Raw genomic sequence first — 24,144 nt, 5'->3', positions numbered from 1 at the left:
ACCTGCACAGAGGGCTCAGGTTTGAGCCCGCCTGTAGGCCATTACGCAGACTCCTGAGCCCAGGGACTGCCAAGGGGGCAGCTCAGGAGTGCAGGTTAACCTGTTGGATGTGCTCTGGGAGGGGGTGGGAGTTTGTGTTCACCTGACTGTGGGGGTGGGGAGAGCCCAGCCCTGCGGAACTGAGGTCTTGCTAAACAGTGCCATGGGGGGACTGGCAGGAGGGAGCAGTAGAGTGCCACGGGAGACCAGGTGATGCAAGCAGTGCACTGATACAATTAGCAGATGCTCCCCCAGAGGAGAGCAACCCCAATAATCGTACACCCCCAGAACAGGCAAATCTAGCTTGGGATGAGAGGGGATGCCCAAGTTTCCTGGTGTTTCAGAAACACTTTCTAGTTATCCAGCCATGGGTGTGAAGTGGCCAGGCCTCACCTCAGTGTGTGGTGGAAATCTGCCTGTGTCTCTGGTAGTCAGGCCAGGCCAGGGGTGCAGCAGGTGGGAGAAGGACTGCATGGCAGCCCCTGCCTCTTGCCATGCTCTGCTGCAGGCTTCCAGCTGCCTCTATCTCCCCAGAGTCTGGCCACTGGGGCCCTTCTCCTGGTGCTCCTATGTGGTGCATTGAGCTGACCGGACAGCCCAGGGGCATCTGACTTGGTTTACACACCTGTGCATGTGATCCAGCACTTGGCTGGGCTCATGGGCTAGGCAGGCAGCCCCTCAGGGCCTTGGATGTGGGGACAAAGGGTTTGACGCTGGCTCATTAATAACCACACTGCTGGGCGGAGGAGCCTGGGGTATTCCTGGAAGCAGAGGGTGTTTGTACCCTGTGGGCGCGACAACGTCAGCAAGTAAATGTCAGCTCTCTGAGCCAGGAGACCTCCAGATCCTGCTGAGCTGGTAACCGAGGAGCCAGCAACATCTGGGGCTGTTTTTCTCCTACCACTCTAGGCTGTTTGGGAAGACGTCAGGTGCGAGCAGGCTGGGAGGTGCCTGCTAGCAGCAGGGACTGGGGCAGATGCAGCTCCCGCAGGAAGTACCACCAGCAGTGCCATGTGCATATGGCACCTCCTGCAGTGGGCAGCCCAGGCAGTATTGCAGGGAAGTACAGCCCCTAAGCAGCACCCTGTGGGGGCCAGGGATGTTCTGCACCTGCGTGGGATCTCATTATCAGAGTGTGCCAGGCTGCGTCTGTATGGAGGGCAGAAGGGTCTGGGCCGGCACTGCCCAACGTTTGAGCCAGTGATGCTGCACCCTACACAGCTGCCTTTTAACAAGATTTGCTGTGTGTAATGTCCTGGGGGTTGGGCAGGAGGGTACAGTGAAACCTGACTATTATGCACAGTTGTGATGAACCCCACGCTGCGCATCAGCCACTGGGTTTAGCCCTGGGCCAGCAGCCCTTCAGCATTATAGACCTGGACCCGGCAAGGGGTTCTTTGGTGGGTAAACTGCTGGGCCCAGGTGCTGCATTGGCTGGGGGGAGGTGGAGCTGGCCCACTGTGCTGTGCCCCCAGCCCCCTCGCCAACTCCAACTTCCGGAACTGGGAGAACTCCAGCCCCTCGTGTTACGCCAAGAGGGTAGGAAGGGGCCACAGGCAGAGTCCAGCCCTGGAGGACTTTTCTGGCAGCTCCCAGCTGTGCCCAGCCCAGAGCATTGCTGCTGCTGCTGCTGCTGCTCTGGGGAGGCGGGAGCCCAGCCCTTTCGCAGGCCTGTGGGTTGAGCTCTTATTTGGGTGGGCTGGTGGAAGGCTCCCAGGGCAGGCAACATTTTCCTCCTGAGATCTCAGCAAGCCACAGCAGGGTTTGAGGAAGCAAAGCAGAGGCACTTCACTAGCTCAGGCTAGGTTGTGCGGCCAGGAGCTGCTGCAAACAAGTGTAACCCCAGAGGCACCAAGTCTCCAGATTGTCGACAGAAGGTAATGAACCTGCAACCTCAGGCTAAAGCCGTGTGCTCGACTGCCAGTTGGCACTCAGCTAAGGCTGCAGAACAGAGGTTCACCCTCCCTTGTTTGGGGCTCAGTGCCCCTGGGTTTACGCATGGGAGGCAGCAGAGCATCCCCGCGCAGAGGTAACAAGCCTCCTGTCCAGTGGGAAGGAACAGGCCACCCAGAGGAAGCAGCTGCTGCCACATCCTCCACGCCGGTACCAAGAGCTGATGGCGGCAGCACTGCCTGAGCCTCCTCCGGTTGGTGTTTGGCAGGAAGCCCCAGGCCCAGGCCCAGGCCTAGGCCTGCTGCAAGTGCAGGAGAATCTCAGCAGTCACTGCGCGCGCACATGCACACGCACACCCCAGTCCTGAGACCAGGTTGGACAAGGGCTCTCCAGGGGCTCCCCAGGCAGGGGAGACAGGAACGCCACATGCCTGCTTGTTACAGAGCTCATGATTTTTAGGGCACCCTTGGTGGGTGACCCCACCATGGTTCTGAGCCGCCTGCTGTCGCAATGCCCTGCTGCACCAGGCAGAGCATGGCTGGACAGGATGGGACACCTGCCCTGACTGGCTGGGGGCTCTTTGGCCCCTGCTGACCCCGGCTGGCAGGAAGCAGGTGGCAGTTCCTCATCTCTCTCCCCCAGCCGTGTGGCTCTGCGTACACAGGATGTGCTGCACTTTCTCTCTGCTGCCTGTGGTGGGGGCAGGGTCGCCCGCTCTGCCAACAACAGGAAAGCAGCAACTCGCTCCGGTGAGTCGCAGGAAACGCGGCCTGCCGGTGAAGCAGCTGGCAGCACACGTCCCTCCTGCACCCGGCCACCCACCCTTCAGCGCGCTGGGGCTGGGGGCTGGCGGGTTAGTGCAATTGTGCAGAGAGGTCCTGGGCCTATGCAGAATGCGCAGCTGCATAGGGCGTCACTAAACGTGGGGCACGGGGCATGCAGTGGTTGCTGCCCTGCGGTCACTTCTGGGACGGGCTGGCAAGGCCCCGTCAGCACTGCCACTGCCCCCAGCCAGGCTCTACCTCCCTGGGCCCAGCTGCCTCTCCCCAGCTGGTCCTGCTTCTGCCAGGAGGGGAAACCACCACCTGTCTGGCTGGCAGTGCAGCCGCCCCCTGTTCTGCCTCCAGCCTTGCAGCTCACGCCACTTCCCGTCTGGCACCTCCTGCCTCCTCTTCTCACAGCCTCCCAGCCCTGCTTCTGTGACCCACTGTGCTGGCTCTGCCCCCACAGCCTCCCGGCCCTGCTTCTGTGACCCATATATAGCACTAGGGATATATTATCAACCACCTGAGATGCTAAGGGAGATTAGAGAGGCCATCAAAATAAAAAACTCACTAATAATGGGGGATTTCAATTATCCCCATATTGACTGGGTACATGTCACCTCAGGAAGGGATTCACAGAGAAAATTTCTTGATGCCTTAAATGACTGCTTCTTGGAGTAGCTGGTACAGGAACCCACAAGGGGAGAGGCAATTCTTGATTTAGTACTGAGTGGAACACAGGATCTGGTCCATGAGGTAACTGTTACAGGACCGCTTGGAAATAGTGACCATAACATAACAACATTTAATATTCCTGTGTTGGGAAGAACACTGCAACAGTCCAACACTCTGGTATTTAATTTCAAAAGGGGAATTACACACAAATGAGGAGGTTAGTTAAGCAGAAATTAAAAGGTAGAGTAACTAGAGTAAAATCCCTGCAAGCTGCGTGGAAACTTTTCAAAGATACCATATTAGAGGCCCAACTTAAATGTATACCCCAAATTAAGAAACACAGTAAGAGACCTAAAAAAGAGCCACCATGGCTTAACAACCATGTAAAAGAGGCAGTGAGAGAAAAAAAGGCATCTTTTAAAAAGAGGAAGTCAAATCCTAGTGATCAAAATAGAAAGGAACATAAACACTGCCAAATTAAATGTAAAAATGCAATAAGAAAAGCCAAAAAAGATTTTGAGGAACGGTTAGCCATAAATTCAAAAAACAATAGTAAAATGTTTTTAAGTACATTCTAAAAAAGCAGTGGGGCCCCTGGACGATAGAGACATAAAAGGAGCAATCAAGGAAGATAATGCCATTGCAGAAAAACTAAATGAGTTCTTTGCTTCAGTCTTCACAGCTGAGGACGTTAGAGAGATTCCCAAATCTGAGCCATCCTTTATGGGCGACAAATCTAAGGAACTGCTGAATACAGTTCCAATGCCAGTGCCAGAGCCAGCTGCCCCAACAGTCGCTGCAACAGCACCAATGAACATTTTGGGCAAAAATATGGCAAAATGCTGATAAATGTAAAGTGATGCACATTGGAAAAAATAATCCCAACTCTACATAAAAAATTATGGGGACTAATGGAGCTATAACCACTCAAGACAGAGATCTTGCAGTCATTGTGGATAGTTTCTGAAAACATCTACTCAATGTGCTGCAGCAGTCAAAAAGGCAAACAGAATGCTAGGGGTCATTAAAAAGGGGAGAGAGAATAAGACAGAGAATAGCTTATTGCCTCTGTATAACTCCATGGTATGCCCACAGCTTGAATATTGTGCACAGATGAGGTCACCTCGGCTACGTCTACACGTGCACACTACATCGAAATAGTCTATTTAACGTCCACACGTCCTCCAGGGCTAGCAACGTCGACGTTCAACTTCGACGTTGGGCAGCACCACATCGAAATAGGCGCTGCGAGGGAACGTCTACACGCCAAAGTAGCACACATCGAAATAAGGGTGCCAGGAACAGCTGCAGACAGGGTCACAGGGCAGACTCAACAGCAAGCCGCTCCCTTAAAGGGCCCCTCCCAGACACAGTTGCACTAAACACCACAAGATCCACAGAGCTGACAACTGGTTGCAGACCCTGTGCATGCAGCATAGATCCCCAGCTGCGGCAGCAGCAGCCAGAAGCCCTGGGCTAAGGGCTGCTGCACATGATGACCATAGAGCCCCGCAGGGGCTGGAGAGAGCGTCTCTCAACCCCTGAGCTGATGTTTGCCATGGCGGACCCCGCTATTTCGATAGCGCGGGACGCAGATCGTCTACACGTGCCCTACTTCGACGTTCAACTTTGAAGTAGGGCGCTATTCCCATCCCCTCATGGGGTTAGTGACTTCGACGTCTCACCACCTAACGTCGATTTCAACTTCGAAATAGCACCCAACACGTGTAGCCGTGAGGGGCGCTATTTCGAAGTTGGCGCCGCTACTTCGAAGTAGCGTGCACGTGTAGACACGGCCCTCATCTCAAAAAACAAGAAGTCCTGTGGCATCTTATAGATTAATAGATATGTTGGAGCATAAGCTTTCGTGGGCAAAATATCTGTTAGTCTATAAGGTGCCACAGGACTTCTTGTTGTTCTCAAAGATACAGACTAACACAGCTACCTCTCTGTTACTTGTCATCTCAAAAAAGATATTCTGGCATTGGAAAAGGTTCAGAATAGGGCAACAAAACTGATCAGGGGTTTGAAACAGGTGCCATATGAAGAGAGATTAAAAAGACTGGGATTTTTCATCTTAGAAAAAAGGAGACAAAGTGGGAAGGGATAAGGTAGAGGTCTATAAATAACAACCGGTTGGAAAAAGTGAAGGAGGAAAAGTTATTTACTTGTTCCCATAACAAAAGAACTAGGGGGTCATCAAATGAAACTCATGGGTAACAGCTTTAAAACTAACAAAAAGAAGTTTTTTCTTCACACAGTCAACCTGTGGAACTTTTTGTCAGAGGATGTTGTAAAATCAGGACTTTACCCAGGGTTCAATGGTCCATCAGTGGCTGTTGGCCAGGCTGGGTAAGAATGGTGTCCCTGGACTGTGTTTGTCAGAGGCTGGAAATGGATGACGGCAGAGCAATCACTTTCGTGGTTCCCTGTTCTGTTCACTCCTGTTGAGGCCTCAGGCATTGGCCTCTGTTGGCAGACAGGACACTGGGCTAGATGGGCCTTTGGGCCCACCTAGTGTGGCTGTTCTTATGCTCTTAACTTTGCCATAGTGTCAGTGCCCCAGGAAGCAGCGCTGGGGTGGAACTCCTGGCGCACAGCTTGGAGGAGGGCATTCTGGGTCCCTGGGGTAAAGCCGAGCAAAACTGTCTTGGCCACAGGCCTGCTCAGTTTGGAGGCAAAGATGGGTCTGCACAGCAGCCTGGAGCTGCTTCTTGTAAGGGCAGGAGCAGAGACGAATTTTGCACAGACATTCATGTTCATGCATAGCAGGAATGCTAACTTGTGGTATCTGACCCGGGTAGAATAGCAGACCCAGAGTCCCCTTCCCAGCCAGCCTGTCCCAAACCACTGGCAGGGGTTCATGCATCCTTAGTGCAGTGCCAGGACCACTGCACTAGTGTGTCTTGGCTCTCTCTCTGTCCCTACAGGCATGGCATTAAGAGAGACAAAGTGCTCACGCCCTACACAGCCAGGAAGTGAGTCAGCAGGACATGACCTCAGTCAGCCCATGTGCAGAACCTGCCCCACGTCCCAGCCTCATGAGTGTGGCCTTCACCCCTAGAGACATAGATCCGGGGCTTGTGCAGGAAGGAACCCATCTGATTCCTGGGGGTTTACCAGGCCAACAAGGACACTGATCTATCATGTTTATTAAAACTTTACAAAGCAGGTGGACATTTTGATTCCCCAGTTGCCATGCTTTGCTGGCTCTAGCCAGCCTGGGATGCCCTGGCACCATGGAGCAGGACTTCAGTCTTGCTGTGTAGCACCTGGCTACAAGAAGTTTTAATAACTTTGCATGGGGTGTAAGACTCAGTCAGCACAAGTTAAGGGACCCCACTCCGGCTTCTGGGAACATGTCAGCTTGGCAAAGCTGTCTCTTCTCCAGGGATGAAAGCAACTGCTGCTTTAAATGTACCCAGCTCTTTGAGTTACCAGAGTCAGCCCAAAGTTACTGCACTGTTTGCTGCCAGGTGGTGCCTGTTTGCTACCATTTCTGTACCTGTCCCTAAGGGCTCGTGTGTTGAGATAACAACAGCAACTTCCAGACTAAAATAATCTTGGTCAGCTCCTGGCCAGACCCAGCTACAGACTCAGAAAAGCAAGCACCTAATATACAATACAGAAACTCAAGCAAGCTCTGCTGACAGTTACAGGGGGGGGGGCAGCTGCATGTGGCAGAAGGGTGAGAGCTAGAGGTGGTACTCCACCAGTTCGGGATCTCACACTGCCACACGTGAGTCTGTAACAGCCGCGGCCCCTGGCAGGATGCCTGGAATCCTGTTGCCTCTGCTGTCAGTGGGCAGTCGCTGGCCTGGCAGTGTGGGACGTGGTGCCACTAACCTAGGCAAGTCGCCTGGTGCAGACCACCTCACTCCTGGCCCGGGTGCTCCCCGATCATCCACTTGGCTTTCATGTCCCGCAGGGGTGCAATGTCCTCATAGGTGGCAGTCTGTTCGATCTCCAAGCCCTGTGCAAAGCAGAGGAGACTGAGGAGTAAAAGGCCACAGGCTGGTCCTGAGATATGCCCAAGCACCACCCATAACGGTCCCAGCTGAGCTCGGGGCGGAACTGAGCCCTCTGCTGCAGTGCTTCCCAAATGTTTTCATCTCATGGCACACCAAAATTCAAAGAAACAGTCAGCATAAAAATTGTTAGTGTTTAAATGTGGTGAAAAGTGTAGCATTTCAAAGAAGGAAGAAAATTGAACAGAATCAAAAATTTCAAGCTGTCACACATGCCAATGAAATACAATGTAGCAAAAGCACTAAATAAAATAGAACTGTGACCCGTGTTTTCTCTCTGCTTGTGGATATACATGTACCACTCGGCAATACACAGCCTGCTCGTGCAGCTCAGGAACCTAAGGTGCTCCACAGATCCAGACAAACAGAACCCTGTGTCTTGGGCAAATTATATATACAAGGCCAATAATATTGTTGAAGCAAAAGACTTCTCTGTGTTTAGGTGGCTAACGTTCAGCTTTATTGAATTCAATAAGACAACAGATGAGCCAAACAGGACGCCAGTAAAATCAGGTCCAGCAAGGCTGCTTGACGCAGCTAACTCTAGCATTTTATACTCTTACACAAACAAGTTCAGGTCCAGAAGCAATTAGAGAAACATCAATCGTTTTCAGAGAGAAAACTGTTATCAGCAAGGAGGAACAAGTACTAGGGAGTAAGAGCCCCAAATCCAAACAGTTCATTAACGTATTCCACTTAGCTCATCCTCCCTACCACTCCCAAATAGGTGAGGAAAAGTTCAAGCTCTTGTGTATGCACAGAAATAAGAAACAAGAAATGGCTTCTATGTAAGATGGCTTCCACAACATATACTGTAAACTCTTTCATATCTGGCAGCCCTGGGACCAGGAGTTTGGATATGCAAATATTCTGGTTAATAGAGAAGTACAGGGGTATATGGGGTGTCCAGGAAGGGGCAGCACCTCTGGTGTGGGGACATGTCGTGTCTCTTCAGGGGCAGTTCGTGCCCCTTTGGTCCCCACCTGGCACCCAGCTCTCACCTGTGGCTCCAAGAAACCGTAGCATGCAGCAACCATACCCTGATAAACCGCTTCAACGGGCAGGCTAAACCAGGTGAGGGTAGCCGGCAGGTCTGAAACCTGTGGTGAGATAGGGAATTGCCTATCCCAGCATGCAATGTCAGCCCCAGCAGATTGGACGGATGAGATTCAAAAGCAATATCCAATGACCAGGAAGGCAGTTCTGCAACACTCTGTGAAAAGCGAAGGGCATGACAAGGCACCAAAGACGGCATGGCCATCCACTGCAGCCTAGGAAGTCCCAGCCGTGACGACTTTTCATACCACTGGAACCAGTCTTCTGAGTTCAAGAGAGTGGAACTGCCCCTGTGCAACGGCTTTTCCACTTTAAACATTCTCCTGCACAGGTTCTTTACACATTCTCATCACTTCTGTCTCACTCAAAGTCCTGCAGCGATGGCAGAGGGGTGAAGCGACAGGCGGAGGTGACCACTGGGAGTCGTAGCTCCAAACCTGCCCGTAGGCGGCCTGTGGACTTTGGTCACTTGACTCTGACCCCGGGACAACGGACGAGTTCGGTGGCATCCCAGGCAACTAAGCAGGCCTTTTTAGTAACAGAACATGCTCACCTTCAAAAAGAGGGAGGGGACTAGAAAAAGTGTCCCAGAAATTGCTTGTCCCAACCAAAATGGTCAGCAAGCTGCAGCTGGCAGTTTTACCCTCACAGCAGTCAAAAAACAGTGAAAAGAAAGGTGATATTTGCAGCATGGAACATTCACACCCTCTTGGACAGGGAGAATGCAATGAGGTCTGAGAGAAAAATGACCCTCATAGCAAGAGAGCTGGCCTGTTATAACATTGACATAGCCCCCCTGCGTGAGACCAGACTGGCAGAGGAAGGTTCCATCTGTGAACTAAAAGGTTATACCTTCTTCTGGAAAGGCAGGCCAGAAAATGAAGACAGAATCCACGGAGTGGGACTTACCATCAAGACATCACTTCTGCACCAGCTTCCTTACCTACCAACTTGCACCAGTGAGGGTCTGATCAAGCTCTGCTTCCCCCTCAGCACCTCTCACCACGTTACAGTCATCAGCGCTTACGCCCCCACACTGACTAACAGCGATGAAACAAAAGAAAGTTTCTATGAGGACCTTGACCATCTTGTGAAAGCAACTCCTCCTAGTGACAAGCTTCCCCTGTTGGGTGACTTCAATGCCAGGGTCAGCAAGGACTGTAGGACCTGGAAAGGAGTGCTGGAGCATCATGGTGTTGGTAACATGAATGCCAATGGCCACCTTCTGCTGAGCTTGTGTGCAGAAAACAACCTGACAATTACCAACACTCTCTTCAGGCAAGCGGATAAATACAAGACCACATGGATGCACCTGAGATCAAAACAGTGGCACCTGATTGACTATGCCATCAGTCGCAGGTGGGACATTCGAGATGCTAAGATCACCAGGGCCATGCGGGGAGCTGAGTGCTGGACTGATTATAGACTCATCAGATCAGTCCTTTTGCTGCACATCACAACACTGCACCGCAAGAAGCTCAAGGTTGTCAGACTGTCCTTCAACATCGTGAAGCTGCAACATACATCGTGAGAAATTCGCAGCCTGCCTTGACGAAGTGCTGACATCCCATGGACCTGTGACTGGAGACCCAACGCAAAAGTGGGACCAGTTCAAAACCCTGGTGACGGAGTCAGCCAAGTCAACACGAGGACTGAAAAAGAGTTCATCAGTACTTGTTTGATGAAAATGATGCGGCCATCATGAAGATCTTAGAGGAAAAACAGAACGCATTTCTGCTATGGCAAAACGATCAGTCCTCAATCTCCAAACGTGATCGTTTCAAACACCCTCAGGGCCAGGTGCAAACGGCACTTCGCAAAATGCAAGATGAGTGGTGGGAGAGTAAAGCTGATGAAGTCCAGTACTACGCTGACATGAAGAACTCCAAGATGTTCTTCAGTGCTATCAAAGCTATATATGGACTTTCCAAGCCAAGTACTACACCTGTCCTGTCTGCAGATGGCATGACCCTTCTGAGAGAGAAGAACAGCATCAACAATAGGTGGAGAAAGCACTTCAGCAACCTTCTCAACAGACCCTCCATTGTTGACTCTGTGGCCCTAGACCAGATCCCTCAGAAACCCACAATAGGCAGTCTTGACCTGCCCCTACAGTGGATGAGGTCAAAAAGGCAATCAGCCAGACCAGCTCTGGCAAAGCCCCTGGGATGGACATTATCCCTGCTGAAATTTTCAAAGCGGCAGGACCAATGTCAATTGAAGCCTTTCACAACATCTTGATCAGCATCTGGGAAGAAGACGACATGCCCAACGACTTTAAGGACAACACAATCATCTCGCTCTTCAAGAACAAGGGCAACAAAGCTGACTGTGGAAATTACTGGGGCTTCTCCCTTCTCTGTACTGCTGGGAAGATCTTGGCTTAAGTCATCCTCAACTGTCATATCACCAACATCTCAGAGGAGAACCTACCAGAGGCACAGTGTGGTTTTGTCCCAGGCCGCAGCACCATTGACATGATCTTTGTTGGTCATCAGATCCAGGAAAAGTGCACAGAGCAGAACTTGGATCTGTACTCTGTCTTTATAGACCTGATCAAGGCTTTTGACACCATCAACAGAGAAGCCCTGTGGATTATCCTGTCAAAACTTGGCTGCCCGAGAAGGTTCGTTAACCTCATACGCCTGTTCCACAATGACATGACTGGCTTTGTTCTTTCAAATGGCGAGTCCTCAGATCCATTTGAGATATCCAGTGGCGTGAAGTAAGGGAGCATGCTGGCTCCAGTGTTATTCAACCTCTTTTTCACATGCGTCCTCAGCCACACAGTAAAGGACCTGGACCCTGGAGTCTACATAAAATACAGACTTGATGGGTCACTTTTTGACCTTTGTCATCTGAATGCTAAAACCAAGATGCTTGAGAGGCTCATCCTTGAAACCTTTTTGCTGACGACTGTGCACTTATGGCACACAGGGAATCTGATCTCCAGCTCATCGTCAACAAGTTTGCTGAAGCCACTCGCCTCTTTGGTTTGACCATCAGCCTAGGAAAGACCAAGGTACTGTTTCAACCTGCTCCAGGATCTGCTGCTCCCCCCGCTTCAATCTTTTTTGAAGGAACAGAGTTAAAAACAGCAGAGGAGTTCAAGTACCTTGGCAGTGTGATAGCCAATGATGGCTCCCTTGACAAAGAAATCAATGCCAGAATCTGCCAGGCCAGCCGGGTACGAGGCTGTCTGAGAGCGCGAGTGTTGAATCAGCACAATATCCGACAGTCCACTAAACTGAAAGTGTACAAGGCTGTAGTCCTGACCAGTCTCCTGTATAGCTGTGCAACCTGGACCTGGTACAGAAAACATATAAAACTGCTGGAGCACTTCCACACATGCAGCCTGAGGTCAGTACTGCACATTCGATGGCAGGATTGAGTTACAAATCTGGAAGTCCTGGACAGAGCAGGAACCACGAGCATCGAAGCCATGATTCTGAAAGCCCAGCTTCGTTGCACAGGGCACATCATACGAATGGAGGAGTCGGGAATCCCTAAGCAGCTCCTCTACGGTGAACTCTCCCAGGGCAAAAGGAATCAAGGTAGGCCTCGCAAGAGATATAAAGACTGCATGAAGGCCAGCATTGCTCATGCTGGTTTAAAACCAGATCAGCTACAGCAGCATGCAAAAGACCGACCAGGCTGATGTGTTCTTGTACAACACACGTATGACAACTTTGAAGAGCAGCGATGCATACGCCTCTGATGCTTGTGAGAGGGAGAAAGCAACAGCAGCAGCCGCACCAACAGAGCCAGGACAATTCCCTTGCCCCCACTGTGAACACCCATGCTGTTCAAAGCTTGGACTCCTCAGCCACATGTGAGTCTACAACCGATGAGCCTGTGCAAGTTTGACATCATCATCAGACATGACGGACTACTACAGAGAGAGGTACAGGTGGGAGGTCAGTGACCCACCCTCCCTGTAGCAAAATTTAGCCCCCTCCCGCCCACCTCACATGCCAGCACAGGCTCCTGATCACCTGCTGCCCCTGCCTTGTTGGTGGGGACAGCATGGGGCTGCCTGAAGATGACAATGGGGGGCTCGCTGCACTGCACAGGGAGCCGCTGTGGGCAGCAGACACTGGATGGGAAAGCAGAGGACCCCACCAACTGTACATACAGGCAGCACAGAGGGACGCAGGGTGGACACTGAGTGGGTGTTGTTCTGGAATTCACAAACCCCAGCCATGACGCTGCTTTTCTGCACTCCGGCCCAGTGTCAGCTGCCCAGAGCCTCAGTTGTGAGTTATGCTGGTTACTCAAATAGAGAGATTGTAGATTGTAGCTGTTCTTTCCTATCTTATTAAAATATGGTAGGAGGAAAGCCTTGGCTCTTGCTGGGAAATCAACTCTTCAAACTAAATGCTGTGAAATCAACTTTGCTTTATCAAGCCGAGTGCTGTGCTATCGAGTCAAGTTAGCAGCAATTGCGTGCAAATGTGTCATCCAAACTATCCCAGGGTGAGTGCTCAAAGGCGAGACTGAGGAGGAGAGCGCTGGGACTGAAAAAGGCGGGAATGAATGAGAAAAAAATGAAACCCAAAGAATCTAATTCATTGATAAAAGATTTTCTTCACTAACTAGAAATTCTCTGAACGATGGCAAAATGTCGGTGGCGCACTGAAGCCCTGTGTATGTCGGTGGGTCGCAGCACACACTTTGGGGAGCACTGCTGTACTGGACAGAGAAGCCTCGCCACCGGCCCCCCCTCCTGTCTCCAAGGCTGGCGTGGCTGTGGCCTCCTCAGGCTTGTGCCTGGGCATCAAATGGATCGGTGCCTTTTTCGTCCCTTCGTGACTTACAGAGAACCTGAACGGGTTTCTCTCTTTCCTTCGGCATCGTTTGGACAGAGATTTCGGCCTTGTCTACCCAGCAGGCTCTGGGGATGCCTGAGGAATGAGTGGCACTAAGACAGCCCCAGAGCCTGAGATCTGCATCTGAGACGGGGCAAGCTTGAGGCTAGCTGCTTGGGACCCTTTGGTGGTTTTATTTAACTCCCACACACACAAAGGACATCTGGCTTAAAGAGCTGCTCCTCCTTCCTGGCAGCTACAGAGTACGTCTGATCGCTCAACAAACGCCACCCACCCGCGCTCACGGCCTCGAAACCGTTCCTGTAGTCTGAACGGCCATTAACGTTACATTATTAGTTTACCTCGTAGGTATGGTCCTCTTCCGAGCTGGCTTTGCTGTCGCCCTGGTGGGAATTGAGACAAGGAGGGTAAGTGTAAGGCAATTCCTTACCATGGTGTCCTGCCATTTCTGACTCTCCCATGTGTGGCCACCAGAGAGTCTGTGTCATTAAGTGTTTTGCTAAGTGTCCCAGGTGGGTGTTAGACCAGGACCTTGCCTGGCACGGGGTGGGGTTCAGCTGTGGAGGTACACTCAATGGGTGTGAGACCAGGGCCCTTCCTGGCACAGGCTGAGGGGCAGCTGTGCCCTCGGGGCAGTGCGGCCATTCCAGAACAGCCCATTCAGTAGGGTTGTGTATAAATGGCCTGGGCGTGTCCCTGACTGAGATTCCCGGAGTCATACCGAGTCCTTGGTGTGGACCACCCTGGGCTAAGCTGTGCGGTGCATACATACAACTGGTGATACCAACGAGCTGTCTGTGTGCTGGGGGCCTCATTCTGCTCCCAGCCACACTGGCCTGATTCCAGACCTGCACCCCAGGTGGGCGCTGTCAGGTCCCAGGCTGCTGCCCTTCCCACCTGAGGACAATTTCCCTGATGGAGCCAGAGACATTACTGGGTCCCTCCCAGGGCGTCGTGTGTGGCCAGGGGGGCACATAGAATCACATGACCCCCCCGCACAGATTCACTGCTACTGAGCATGCTCAGTAACACCTCATAAGCTGGCTGTGCTCACTCTGCCACCCCCACATCTATTTCCTACCCCCACTGTCGTCTCGACCCAGAGCCTCCCATGGGAATTCCAGGTGCTTCCCAATGGCAGCCACCTTCGGCCACGCTGGGGGTGGGCTGGGGGGCCCTGAAAACCCACATCTGTTGTGGCAGCATGGATCTACACTATGGGCTCACTTCCAAGCAGCCATGCCCCCTGAGTCCTGCAGTATAGGCCAGCCCTGAGCCAGGGCTGCTTTGGACTAACCCAGGTCAGGTCATGCCCCTGAGCCTACAATGGTCAACAGCCATGACGGGCCACCAGGCTGCAGCAGTGAACTCTGACTGTTCCTCCTGGGCTCTGTCAGCCACTGGGGGGGCCAGATGGCTGTATCGCGTACAGCCCCCCCACCCCAACCTGTCCCAGGCAGTGGGTGGAAGGGGCTAGCTACCCTGCTCCACCCTGTGCATTGCCTCTGGGGCCCACACCCGGCTCAGTACACCCATCCTGTCAGGAGGAGCACCCCGGTTCAACAGACATGCTAAAAATGGAACCTCCTGGGACACAGCTGTACACCCTGCCCCATGGATAATATAGGAGACTTCCCCAGTCTGTGTCTGGCTCAGCACGACAGCCAGGAGCCTGGAATGACAGAGCCCAGAGGGGCGTAGGAATAGGGTCCCCAGCCCATCACACTGAGGTGCTCAGAGGATCCCCGAATATCACCAGGGTTTCCAGTGGGAGGTGCCTGGTACTCACCTTCTCCATCAGCAGGAGCATGGGGACGCTGATGAAGATGACCAGGAGGACAGACTGGATCATGATGATGATGTCTTTGATGGTGTTCCGGCTCTGGACCTGCTCGATGGTGCTGAACCCTGCAAGCGGGGCAACAGCAGGAGGGGCGTTTGGAACCCTGGACAGCACAGGGCAGGGCAGGGCAGGAGCACGTTTGTTACAGACCAGCTGTGAGAGCTGGGCAGGGGGAACTTAGCGTGAAAGGGCCATTCTATCCCAGCCTGACTCCAGAGCACCCCCTAGGGCTCTGCATGAGTGAGCAGGGTCTGAAAGCAACAAACAGAAAGAAAGAAAGAAAGAGCAGATCTCTGCTCTGCTATCGTGACATTCCCAACTTGCTTTTCTGATGGAAAAAAGCCTCCCAGCAGAGCCAAGAGCTTCCCTGACTCTCTGTCATCTCAGCCTGTCCCCACCTGTCTGTGCTGCTGCACCCTCTCCTACCCTGTTCCATACAGTGACCTGTTGGCCCCTCCATCTACTCAGAGCCAGCCGGACATCCCCCCCCCACTCAGTGATACAGGAAGGTGCAGGGCATGACCTGTTGATGCCAGACCAGGAGTCCCTGGTACAGAGCCAGGCAAGCTAGGAGATGATTCACAAAGTCCTGGAGCCCCCGGAGACAGGAACCCCTGCAAATAAGTAGCCCCTGGCTGCCCTGAAATGCTGAGCACTTTCTAAAATGCTCTGCCTGGCTCACCCCAGGAGCTGGAAGTGGCTCCATTCACCTGCAGCATGGTGGGATGGGGGAACCACTCTCAAGGTGACGGGCAGATGGAATGACACAGACTTTTATGCTTAAATAACTGAGGCACTTCCTGGGCTCCACTGCAAAGGGTGGACGAGAGCCACTAGCCTGCATGTCACTGCCACTGAGGCTGTCTGAGGAGGGTCATGAGAGTTGGTGCTAAGTTCCAGCTCCAGGAGTCAGGTGCTGCATGAGTGTGTCAGCGATGGGAAGTGCACGGGGGTGGGAGGGGTGTTGCTTTGTTTCTAAACCTGAGTTCCTTCCCTCCCAGCCAGGGAGAAAAACTTGAAGACACAAACCCTGAAGGATCCAGACCCAGAGGGGAAATAGAAAGACCCAGATTTATGATCTCCAGCCTGTCTTGAGCTGTGTGGGCTGGTGCATGACCTGGGAGTGCAGAGAGAGAGCCAGTGCGAGGGGTGGGTATTCCAGCTCCATGGGCAGCCCTACTCTGGGCACGGAGAGCATCTTCCTGACTCATTGCCCCACAGCGCTGCCAGCTGCCTCCTCCGTGGCACCGACACAAAGCAGAAGCTGGCCCCTTGGCACAGTACCGTGGGCATGCTGCTAGGTGTGTGATGGAGCCTGGACCAGACCATGACAATATAAAATGCAGTGTAAGTAGTTGGAGGCCCTCACAGAGCCCTGGGCAGAGCGCTAGGGTTTCCTCTGACCTCCCAACCCACAGACCTCCAAATGTAACTAAATGGGAAGCACCAGCCAACAGGAGTGTCTCCTGTGGTTAGGCAGCTGCAGGGGCCTCTTGGAACTCTGTGGTTGCCGCTGCTGCCCACGGTATCTGGGAGCTGCAAGGTACTCACACTGGGCAGCTAGGATACAGATTCTGTGACCTCCATGAAAAAAACATGGCCTTAATCATAAGGAATCCCACCAGTGTGGGGCCCTCCAGAGGCCAACATCCCTGTGCTGGCTTTGAAAATCCCACCCAAAGGTTTTCAGTAGAAAACATGGAAAAGTCCTTATGAGATAGTGGGAGAGAGAGGCTGCATGCAGGTGGATTACATGCTGAAGGCACACATGCAAAAGTGCAGCATCAGTGTTGACACCTGGGAAAACCTTGCCCAGGACTGTCCCCAGCGGAGAACAGTAATCCGTTAGTGGGTGGTATATTTTGAGAGGTCCTGCCACACCGCAGACAAGGAGAAGTGGAGAAGGAAAGAGCATAAAAAACTGCCCCACACCCCGTCCAACAGCTACCAGCACCTGCCTCTTCTGTGATAAGATCTGTGGCTCCAGAATCAGGCTTGTCAGCCACCAACAGACTCACAAATAGGAGGGTGACATGAAGACACACTACTTGTTACTGAGTGACTGCCAAGAATAGATAGATAGATAGATGAGTGTGTAAGGGGGACAGACAGACAGAGGGATCGATGAGTATGGGAACAAATAGATGGACAGGTGTGCCTGGACAGAGACAGAGTTCATGCCTCTCACCTATGACTCGCAGTTCACTGCCACACGTGCGTACCTGGCCCGGCTCCCGAGCCAGGCTCTTGTTTTCACACAGGTAAATCCCATTGTCCTCGGGCTGGATTTTGCTGAGGGTTATGATTACAAAGGACGTATTCCTCTCCTCGTACACCCGTGGGCCATGCACATCGATCACCCGCGGCATTTTGTCCGTCCCACTCATTTTGTACCACTGCACGTCCTTGGAGTTGTGGGAATGGCAGACAAAGTGGACCTGGGTGTTCTTCTTGGCAGCAACGTACCGGGGGTGCTGCCGGAACTTGGAACAGGACAGTTCTGAGGAGGAGACAAAGCAAGGCCAGGAAAGTCAGTGGATGACACTGCACTTGATTAGCTCCTCCAGTGCCTCCATGGGCCACCAGTGGGCTAAAGTATCAGAGGGGTAGCCGTGTTAGTCTAGATCTGTAGCAGCAACGAAGGGTCCTGTGGCACCTTATAGACTAACAGAAAAGTTTAGAGCATGAGCTTTCGTGAGTTAATGCATCTGAAGAAGTGAGTTAACTCACGAAAGCTCATGCTCTAAACTTTTCTGTTAGTCTATAAGGTGCCACAGGACCCTTCGTTGCTGCTACAGTGGGCTAAAGGAGGTCACCACGGGCCTGCTAATGCAGCTTGCTTCCATGCAAGTAACTAGCCAAGGCTCACAAAATGCAGACCTGGAGGCAGCTGAATAGAAGGACGGAAATGTACAAACTGTAGCTTTGCTTTTGAGGGCACCAAGCACGGCCCAGCTCCTGGGTGTGCATCGGGCATGTGCCAAAGCACCACCACACTTGTGAAAGTTAGGGCCTTAAACACAAAGGAAGTCAAGGCATGAACCAGGTTCCCACAGGGCCATTGACATGTCTTGCCCACACCACATGGACTGTTGCTATTACTCTGCACAGCACCATTAGCACCCTGTCACTGCACACCCCACTGTATGCTACGCTGTACAGCACCATTAATTCCACCCCACTGCAGACTACACTGCTTCATACTATGCCACACAGCACCATTAACGCCCTCCTGCTACATGTTACACCACACAGCACCTTTAATTCCACTCCACTGTATACTATACCACACAGCACCATTAACATCCTCTCACTGCACAGCACCATTAATTCCACCCCACTGCATGCTACACCACACAGCACCATTAACACCCTCTCACTGTGCACCCCACTGCATGCTACACAGCACGGCACCTTTAATTCCACCCCACTGCATACTACACCACACAGCACCATAAACGTCCTCTCACTGCACGCTACACTGCACAGCACCATTAATTCCACCCCACTGCATGCTACACCACACAGCACCATTAACACCCTCTCACTGTGCACCCCACTGCATGCTACACAGCACAGCACCTTTAATTCCACCCCACTGCATACTACACCACACAGCACCATAAACGTCCTCTTACTGCAAGCTACACTGCACAGCACCATTAATTCCACCTCACCTCATACTACATTTGACTAGGGAGTCTGTGGAATCTCCATCACTGGAGATGTTTAAGAGCAGGTTAGATAGATATGTATCAGGGATAGTCTAGAGCAGCGGTTCCCAACCTTTCCAAGACAGGGACCCATTTTGACAATTCAGGAAGACTTCGTGACCCAAGGCAATTCAAAACCAGGAGGCTGAGGGAGAGAGGCAGGAGATCAGAGTTGTAACTAGCTAATTTTGTGCCTGAGGCAAGCATATAAAATTGTGCCCTCTCATGTTTCTATTCATAATAGTTATTTCATAGAAAAGGGGAAATATATTAACAACATAATAACACTACATTTACTACAGTTAATCAGAGTTGTGGTGGTGGAAAGACACTCATTCCCACACTGCTCCCCCTGCTTAAACCCCACAATCAGGGCTAGGGGAGTCATACTGAGGGGCTAGACAGGGCTGGGGAATCACACTCAGGGGCTAGGAGTCACTCAGGCTCCAGGGGGCTAGCGGTCACACTCAGGGGCTTAAGGGGGCTAAGGGTATCTGACTCAGGGGCTAGGGGAGTTACACTCAGGGGCTAGGAGTCACTCACAGGCTGGAGGGAGCTAGGGGAGGCACAGGGACCCCTGCAGCTGGAAGCCAGCTGGGGCGCAGAGCTCTGGCTGGCAGCACCAGCTGCGGAAACCCTGCTGGGGTCTGCAGGGACCCCATCTCCTGCAGAAGCTGGAAGCCAGGAAGCTGATCAGCTCTGCCCTCCTTTCTTCCCAACTTCAGACTCAGGGCCCCACCCCTCCTGACCTGGCCACTGCTCCACAGGTATGCAGTTCTCTGCCCTACAGCTGAAATGGTTCTCAATTTAATTGATTGGTTTAACTGCCTGACAGCTGTTAATCCAATTAGGAAGTTGAGAACCACTTCAGCAGTTTGAATGGCTTCTTAAGAGCCACCTGTGGAGCTGCCCAGCCCAGCCCATGACCCTTTTGAAATGTAATCACAACCCATGTTTGGGTCCTGACCTATAGGTTGGGAAACCCTAGTCTAGAGACTGTTGACTGTGCTTGGTTTTGCCATGTGGGCAGGAGACTGGATTTGATGACCTCTCAATGTCCCTGCCAGGTCTAGTATTCTATGATTCTATGCTGCACTGCACAGCACCATTAATTCCACCTCACTGAATGCTACACTGCACAGCAGCATTAACTCTTACCCACTGCAGGCTGCACTGCACAGCACCATTAATTCCCTCCCACTGCACACTACACTTCATAGCACCATTCCACTGCATATTACACTGCACAGCACCACTAGCTCTCTTCCAGCAGTTACTGTTCTTTGGAATGGTGAAGAAGTGCATCAATCCTGTGCTTATTCTGAAGACATTCATCAGAATATTTAGCAATTAAATACTAAATTGCTGAATTACATATACACAGGACTGCATTTGTCCTGATTTATTCTTTACAAGTAGCTCTCAATTCAGCTGTGTCAGCAGCTCCTGAACAAAAATAACCACTACTCATTTGAACCACTTATCCAGCAAGTTTCTTGCAGTTGCTAATTGAACTCTTTGATTTTATCCCTTCCCCAGTGATTCCTGCCCCTCAGAATCACAAACCAAGAAGCCATTTGGAAAAGCCAGAAAACGAAATGGCTCCACTAGTAACTGGAAGCAGCAGTAGAGAAGAACCCCTCTGGTGCCAGCGCCCATAACTCCCAGCCCACTGACAACAGGGAAAGAATAAGCCTTGAGCACTATCAAACACAAAGCAGCCCAGAGTCCCATTTAGCTTCATGTGTCTCAGCTCCACTTCCCAACCTACAGTCTGTCTCCTTACCGGGAGGGGTGCTGAGCTATCACTTTTGGTGCAAAATATCTCTGTCTAGAACCCATGCTGCCAACAGCACTCAAACAACCTGTCAGATCTCGCTGGCTCACAAGCAGCCCTGCACCTTTCTTTTGAAGCTGTTTGGGTGTGCAAGGCCAGTTCCCAGGCTGACTGGGGCTGTAGTGGTCATTGTTCCGGCCTGTGCAGGGGACCCAAGGCTGGCAGATGAATGTTCTAATCCCAGTTATTTGCAGTGCAGCAGTGCCCAGCCACAGTGTTGCATGGTGCCAGGAACTGTCCCACCACAGCCAAGAGATAGGCTGCAGTTCTTACCACAGGTAGAAATGCTAGCGGAGTTATCCGCCCTCCCCAGCTAGGCTGGCTCTGGGCTCAGCATCCTGGGAAAATTCCAATCACAAGACAGCCCTCCTGCAGCCAGCTGGTCACAGGGGTGCCAGGCAGGTGAGACCAACTCTGCCTGCATAACTCTTGCAGCTGGGAGTTACTGTTGTAGCACCTCGACCCCTCATCCTGGCCTGGATGGGCATTGCTGACCCCCAGAACAAATTGCAAATGCAGCTGAGCCTCCCGAGGTGGGGAGCCTTAGCCCCTTTTTTGGGCGGGGCACTCAGAGATAGGGTCACACAGGAGGCCATTGACTGAACTGGGAACCAAAGGCGGATTTGCTGAACCCCAGTCTCTTGGTCTACCTGCTCAACCATCCCCACCCAGGCACGCGCGTGCACACACACACACACACACACACACACGCATACACTCTGCAGGCTGTGAGCTAGACAGCCCCAAGCATGAAGCCCTCTGCACTGCTCTTTCTGCATGTCCTCTGGTCCTCCCTCCCCTACTGTGGCTCTGATGTCCCCGGTATGCATTGGTACCACGCTGTTTGGCAGCATGCAGGGTGCAGACTCCCAGTGCAGCAGTGCTGTGGCTCACCAGTCTGGGAAGGTTGTGCTGACTTCAGCTAAGGAGTGAGCTGAAACCAATTAAGTGGCCATTGCAAACTCTAGGCAGGGATGCTGATTTCAGTAGAGTGGCTTTTTCAGCTCAGCTCAGTGGAGAACAGGGTTCAGCTAACCCCAAATTAGCCCCCTTGGCAACTGACTCACTAACTTCCTGCCAAAGAAGGAATCAGGAGGAGCATATGGTGATGGATTGGACGTACCCTCAAAAAAACCAACCACCAGCATCACAAGTATCAGAGAGGTAACTGTGTTAGTCTGTATCTTCAAAAACAACAAGAGGTCCTGTGGTACCTTATAGACTAATAGATATTTTGGAGCATAAGCTTTCCTGGGCAAAGACCCACTTCATCAGGTGCATCTGACGAAGCAGGTCTTTGCCCACAAAAGCTTATGCTCCAAAATATCTGTTAGGCTATAAGGTGTCACAGGACTTCTTGTTTTCAATGTCACCAGGCAAGCCTTAAGTTGAAACCCACAAGGGAAAGGAAAAGAGGGCGCCCAAGAGACACCTGGCATAGAGACCTGCAGGCAGGCACTAGAAAGAGGGAATACACATGGGTAGACCTGGAAAAGATCTCCCAGGACAGGGGATGCTGGCGAATGGCCTATGCTCCAAGATGCCAGATTTGAAGAGGCCTATCTACCTACCTCAAATTACATAAATGCCCGCCCCAACCAGGGGTCTGCATGTCTTTAATTCAATTGGATTAAGCAAAGATTTAACTTAAATGGGGGCAACTTTCCCACATAAGTAAGGGTGCGGTGTTCATCTACAGGCTTGTTACCCTCTGATGGAATTTTGGATTTGGCTTTTTGATACTCTACTATGTGTGAGCGAAGGACACAGACATGGCATGTGGCTTCTGACTGGCCAGATGGGTGTGTCAGTACAGTGGGAAGGGATAAGAATGGTTCAAGTGTTAGAATCAGAGAACGCTAGGGTTGAAAGAGACCTCAGGGGGTAAGCAAGTCCATCCCCCTGCCCAAAGCAGGATCTACCCCTACTAAAGCATCCCAGACAGGACTTTGTCAAGCTGAGACTTAAAATCCTCTAGGGTTGGAGATTCCACCACCTCTCCAGGTAACACATTCCAGCATTTCACCACTGTCCTGGTGAAGTAGTTTTTCCTAATATTCAACCTACACCTCCCACCCCTTGTAACTGGAGACCATTGCTCCTTGGTCTGTCGTTTGAGAACAGTCTCTCTCCATCCTCCTTAGAGCTCCGCTTCAGGTAGTTGAAGGCTACGATTAAAATCCCTCCTCACTCCGCTCTTCTGCAACCTAAATAAGCCCAAATCCCTCAGCATTGTCTTGTAGGTCATGTGCTCCAGCCCTCCAATCACTTTTGTTACCCTCTGCTGGACATTCTCCAATGTGTCCTCATCCTTTCTGTAATGGGGGGGCCCAGAACTGGACATAATATTCCAAATGTGGCCTCACTACTGTTGAATACAAAGGAATAATCACTACCCTAGATCTTCTGGAAATGCTCCTACTAATGCACCCCAATATGCCATTAGCTTGCTTGGCTACAAGGGCCCACTGTTGACTCATATCCAGCTTCTCATCCACTCTAATTCCCAGATCCTTTTCATCACAACTGCTTCTTAGCCACTCAGTCCCCAGCCTGTAACAATGGTTGGGATTCTCCCATCCCAAGTGCAGGACTCTGCACATGTCCTTGTTAAACCTCACCAAATTTCTTTTGGCCCAGTCCTCCAATTTATTTAGGTTACTCTGGACCCTATCAATACCCCCTTGACATATCTACCTGTCCCCCTAGCTTAGTGTCATCTGTAAATTTGCTGAGGATGCACTCCATCCCCTCATCCATAAAGATGTAGAACAAAACCACCCCTGAACCAACTCTTGAGGGACTCCACTTGCTACCAGCTGCAACCAGACATTGAGGCATTGATCACTCCCCATTGAGCCTGATAATCTAGATAGAGAGACACATCTCACAGAGCTGGAAGGGACCTCGGGAGGTCAACAAGTCCAATCCCTTGCCCTCTTGGCAGGACCAAGCACCATCCATTCTTGTTTTTTTATTTTTTAATCTATTTGCCCAGATCCCTAAATGGTTCCTGTGATGTAGTGGGGGATATGTGTGTGGCTCACACAGGCTGTGGGGCTCCTACTGAGGGTAACCAGGTGACCAATTGACACCTCTGGGCTGCAGACAAAGGAGGAGGTGGAGCCTGAGGGGTTTGAATTGGAACTAGGAGTTGGGAAGCAGTTAGTCTGAGCTGGGAGAGAGACAGATGAAGGAGGGAGCTCTGGGGGGGCCCCTAGGGGACTCCTCTCCCCAGCATGGATTGGGCTGGCTGGCTCTCATTGCTGCACTGACTCTTCTGTGCTGAGCTGTGCCTCTGTCAACTAATAAACCCACTGCTCTCCTGATGAGTGAGAGTCACTCCTGCCTGCGAACAGGGTGCAGAGCTTGGGGACCCCTGAACCCCATCACAGCCCCCTCAAGGATTGAGCTCACAACCCTGGCTTTAGCAGGCCAAAGCTCAAACGACTAAGCTATCCCCTCCC

At 51.8% G+C, this 24,144-nt stretch overlaps 1 protein-coding gene across 2 annotated transcripts in view; it reads right to left on the bottom strand.

The window, feature by feature from the left end:
* Positions 1–5,559: 5,559 nt before the first annotated feature.
* The window catches only part of CD79B (CD79b molecule), a 28,696-nt gene continuing 10,111 nt past the window's right edge, over positions 5,560–24,144 (bottom strand). The window contains exons 3-7 of one of the 2 annotated variants that reach the window (XM_074979043.1): positions 17,316–17,627; positions 15,074–15,192; positions 13,626–13,667; positions 7,218–7,344; positions 5,560–5,840 (exon numbers count right to left, since the gene is read on the bottom strand). In XM_074979043.1, the coding sequence (XP_074835144.1) occupies positions 7,246–7,344; positions 13,626–13,667; positions 15,074–15,192; positions 17,316–17,627 (572 nt within the window). In that variant the 3' untranslated portion in view covers positions 5,560–5,840; positions 7,218–7,245. Of the gene's footprint in view, positions 7,345–13,625; positions 13,668–15,073; positions 15,193–17,315; positions 17,628–24,144 lie in introns of both variants that reach the window. The other variant, XM_074979042.1, reaches the window with a different exon arrangement.

The sequence above is a fragment of the Carettochelys insculpta genome, chromosome 28 (assembly GCF_033958435.1).
Source record: "Carettochelys insculpta isolate YL-2023 chromosome 28, ASM3395843v1, whole genome shotgun sequence".
Taxonomy (NCBI): Eukaryota; Metazoa; Chordata; order Testudines; family Carettochelyidae; genus Carettochelys; species Carettochelys insculpta.
The sequence above is the reverse complement of the archived record's forward strand: the minus strand, read 5'-3'. Positions and strand labels throughout refer to the sequence as shown.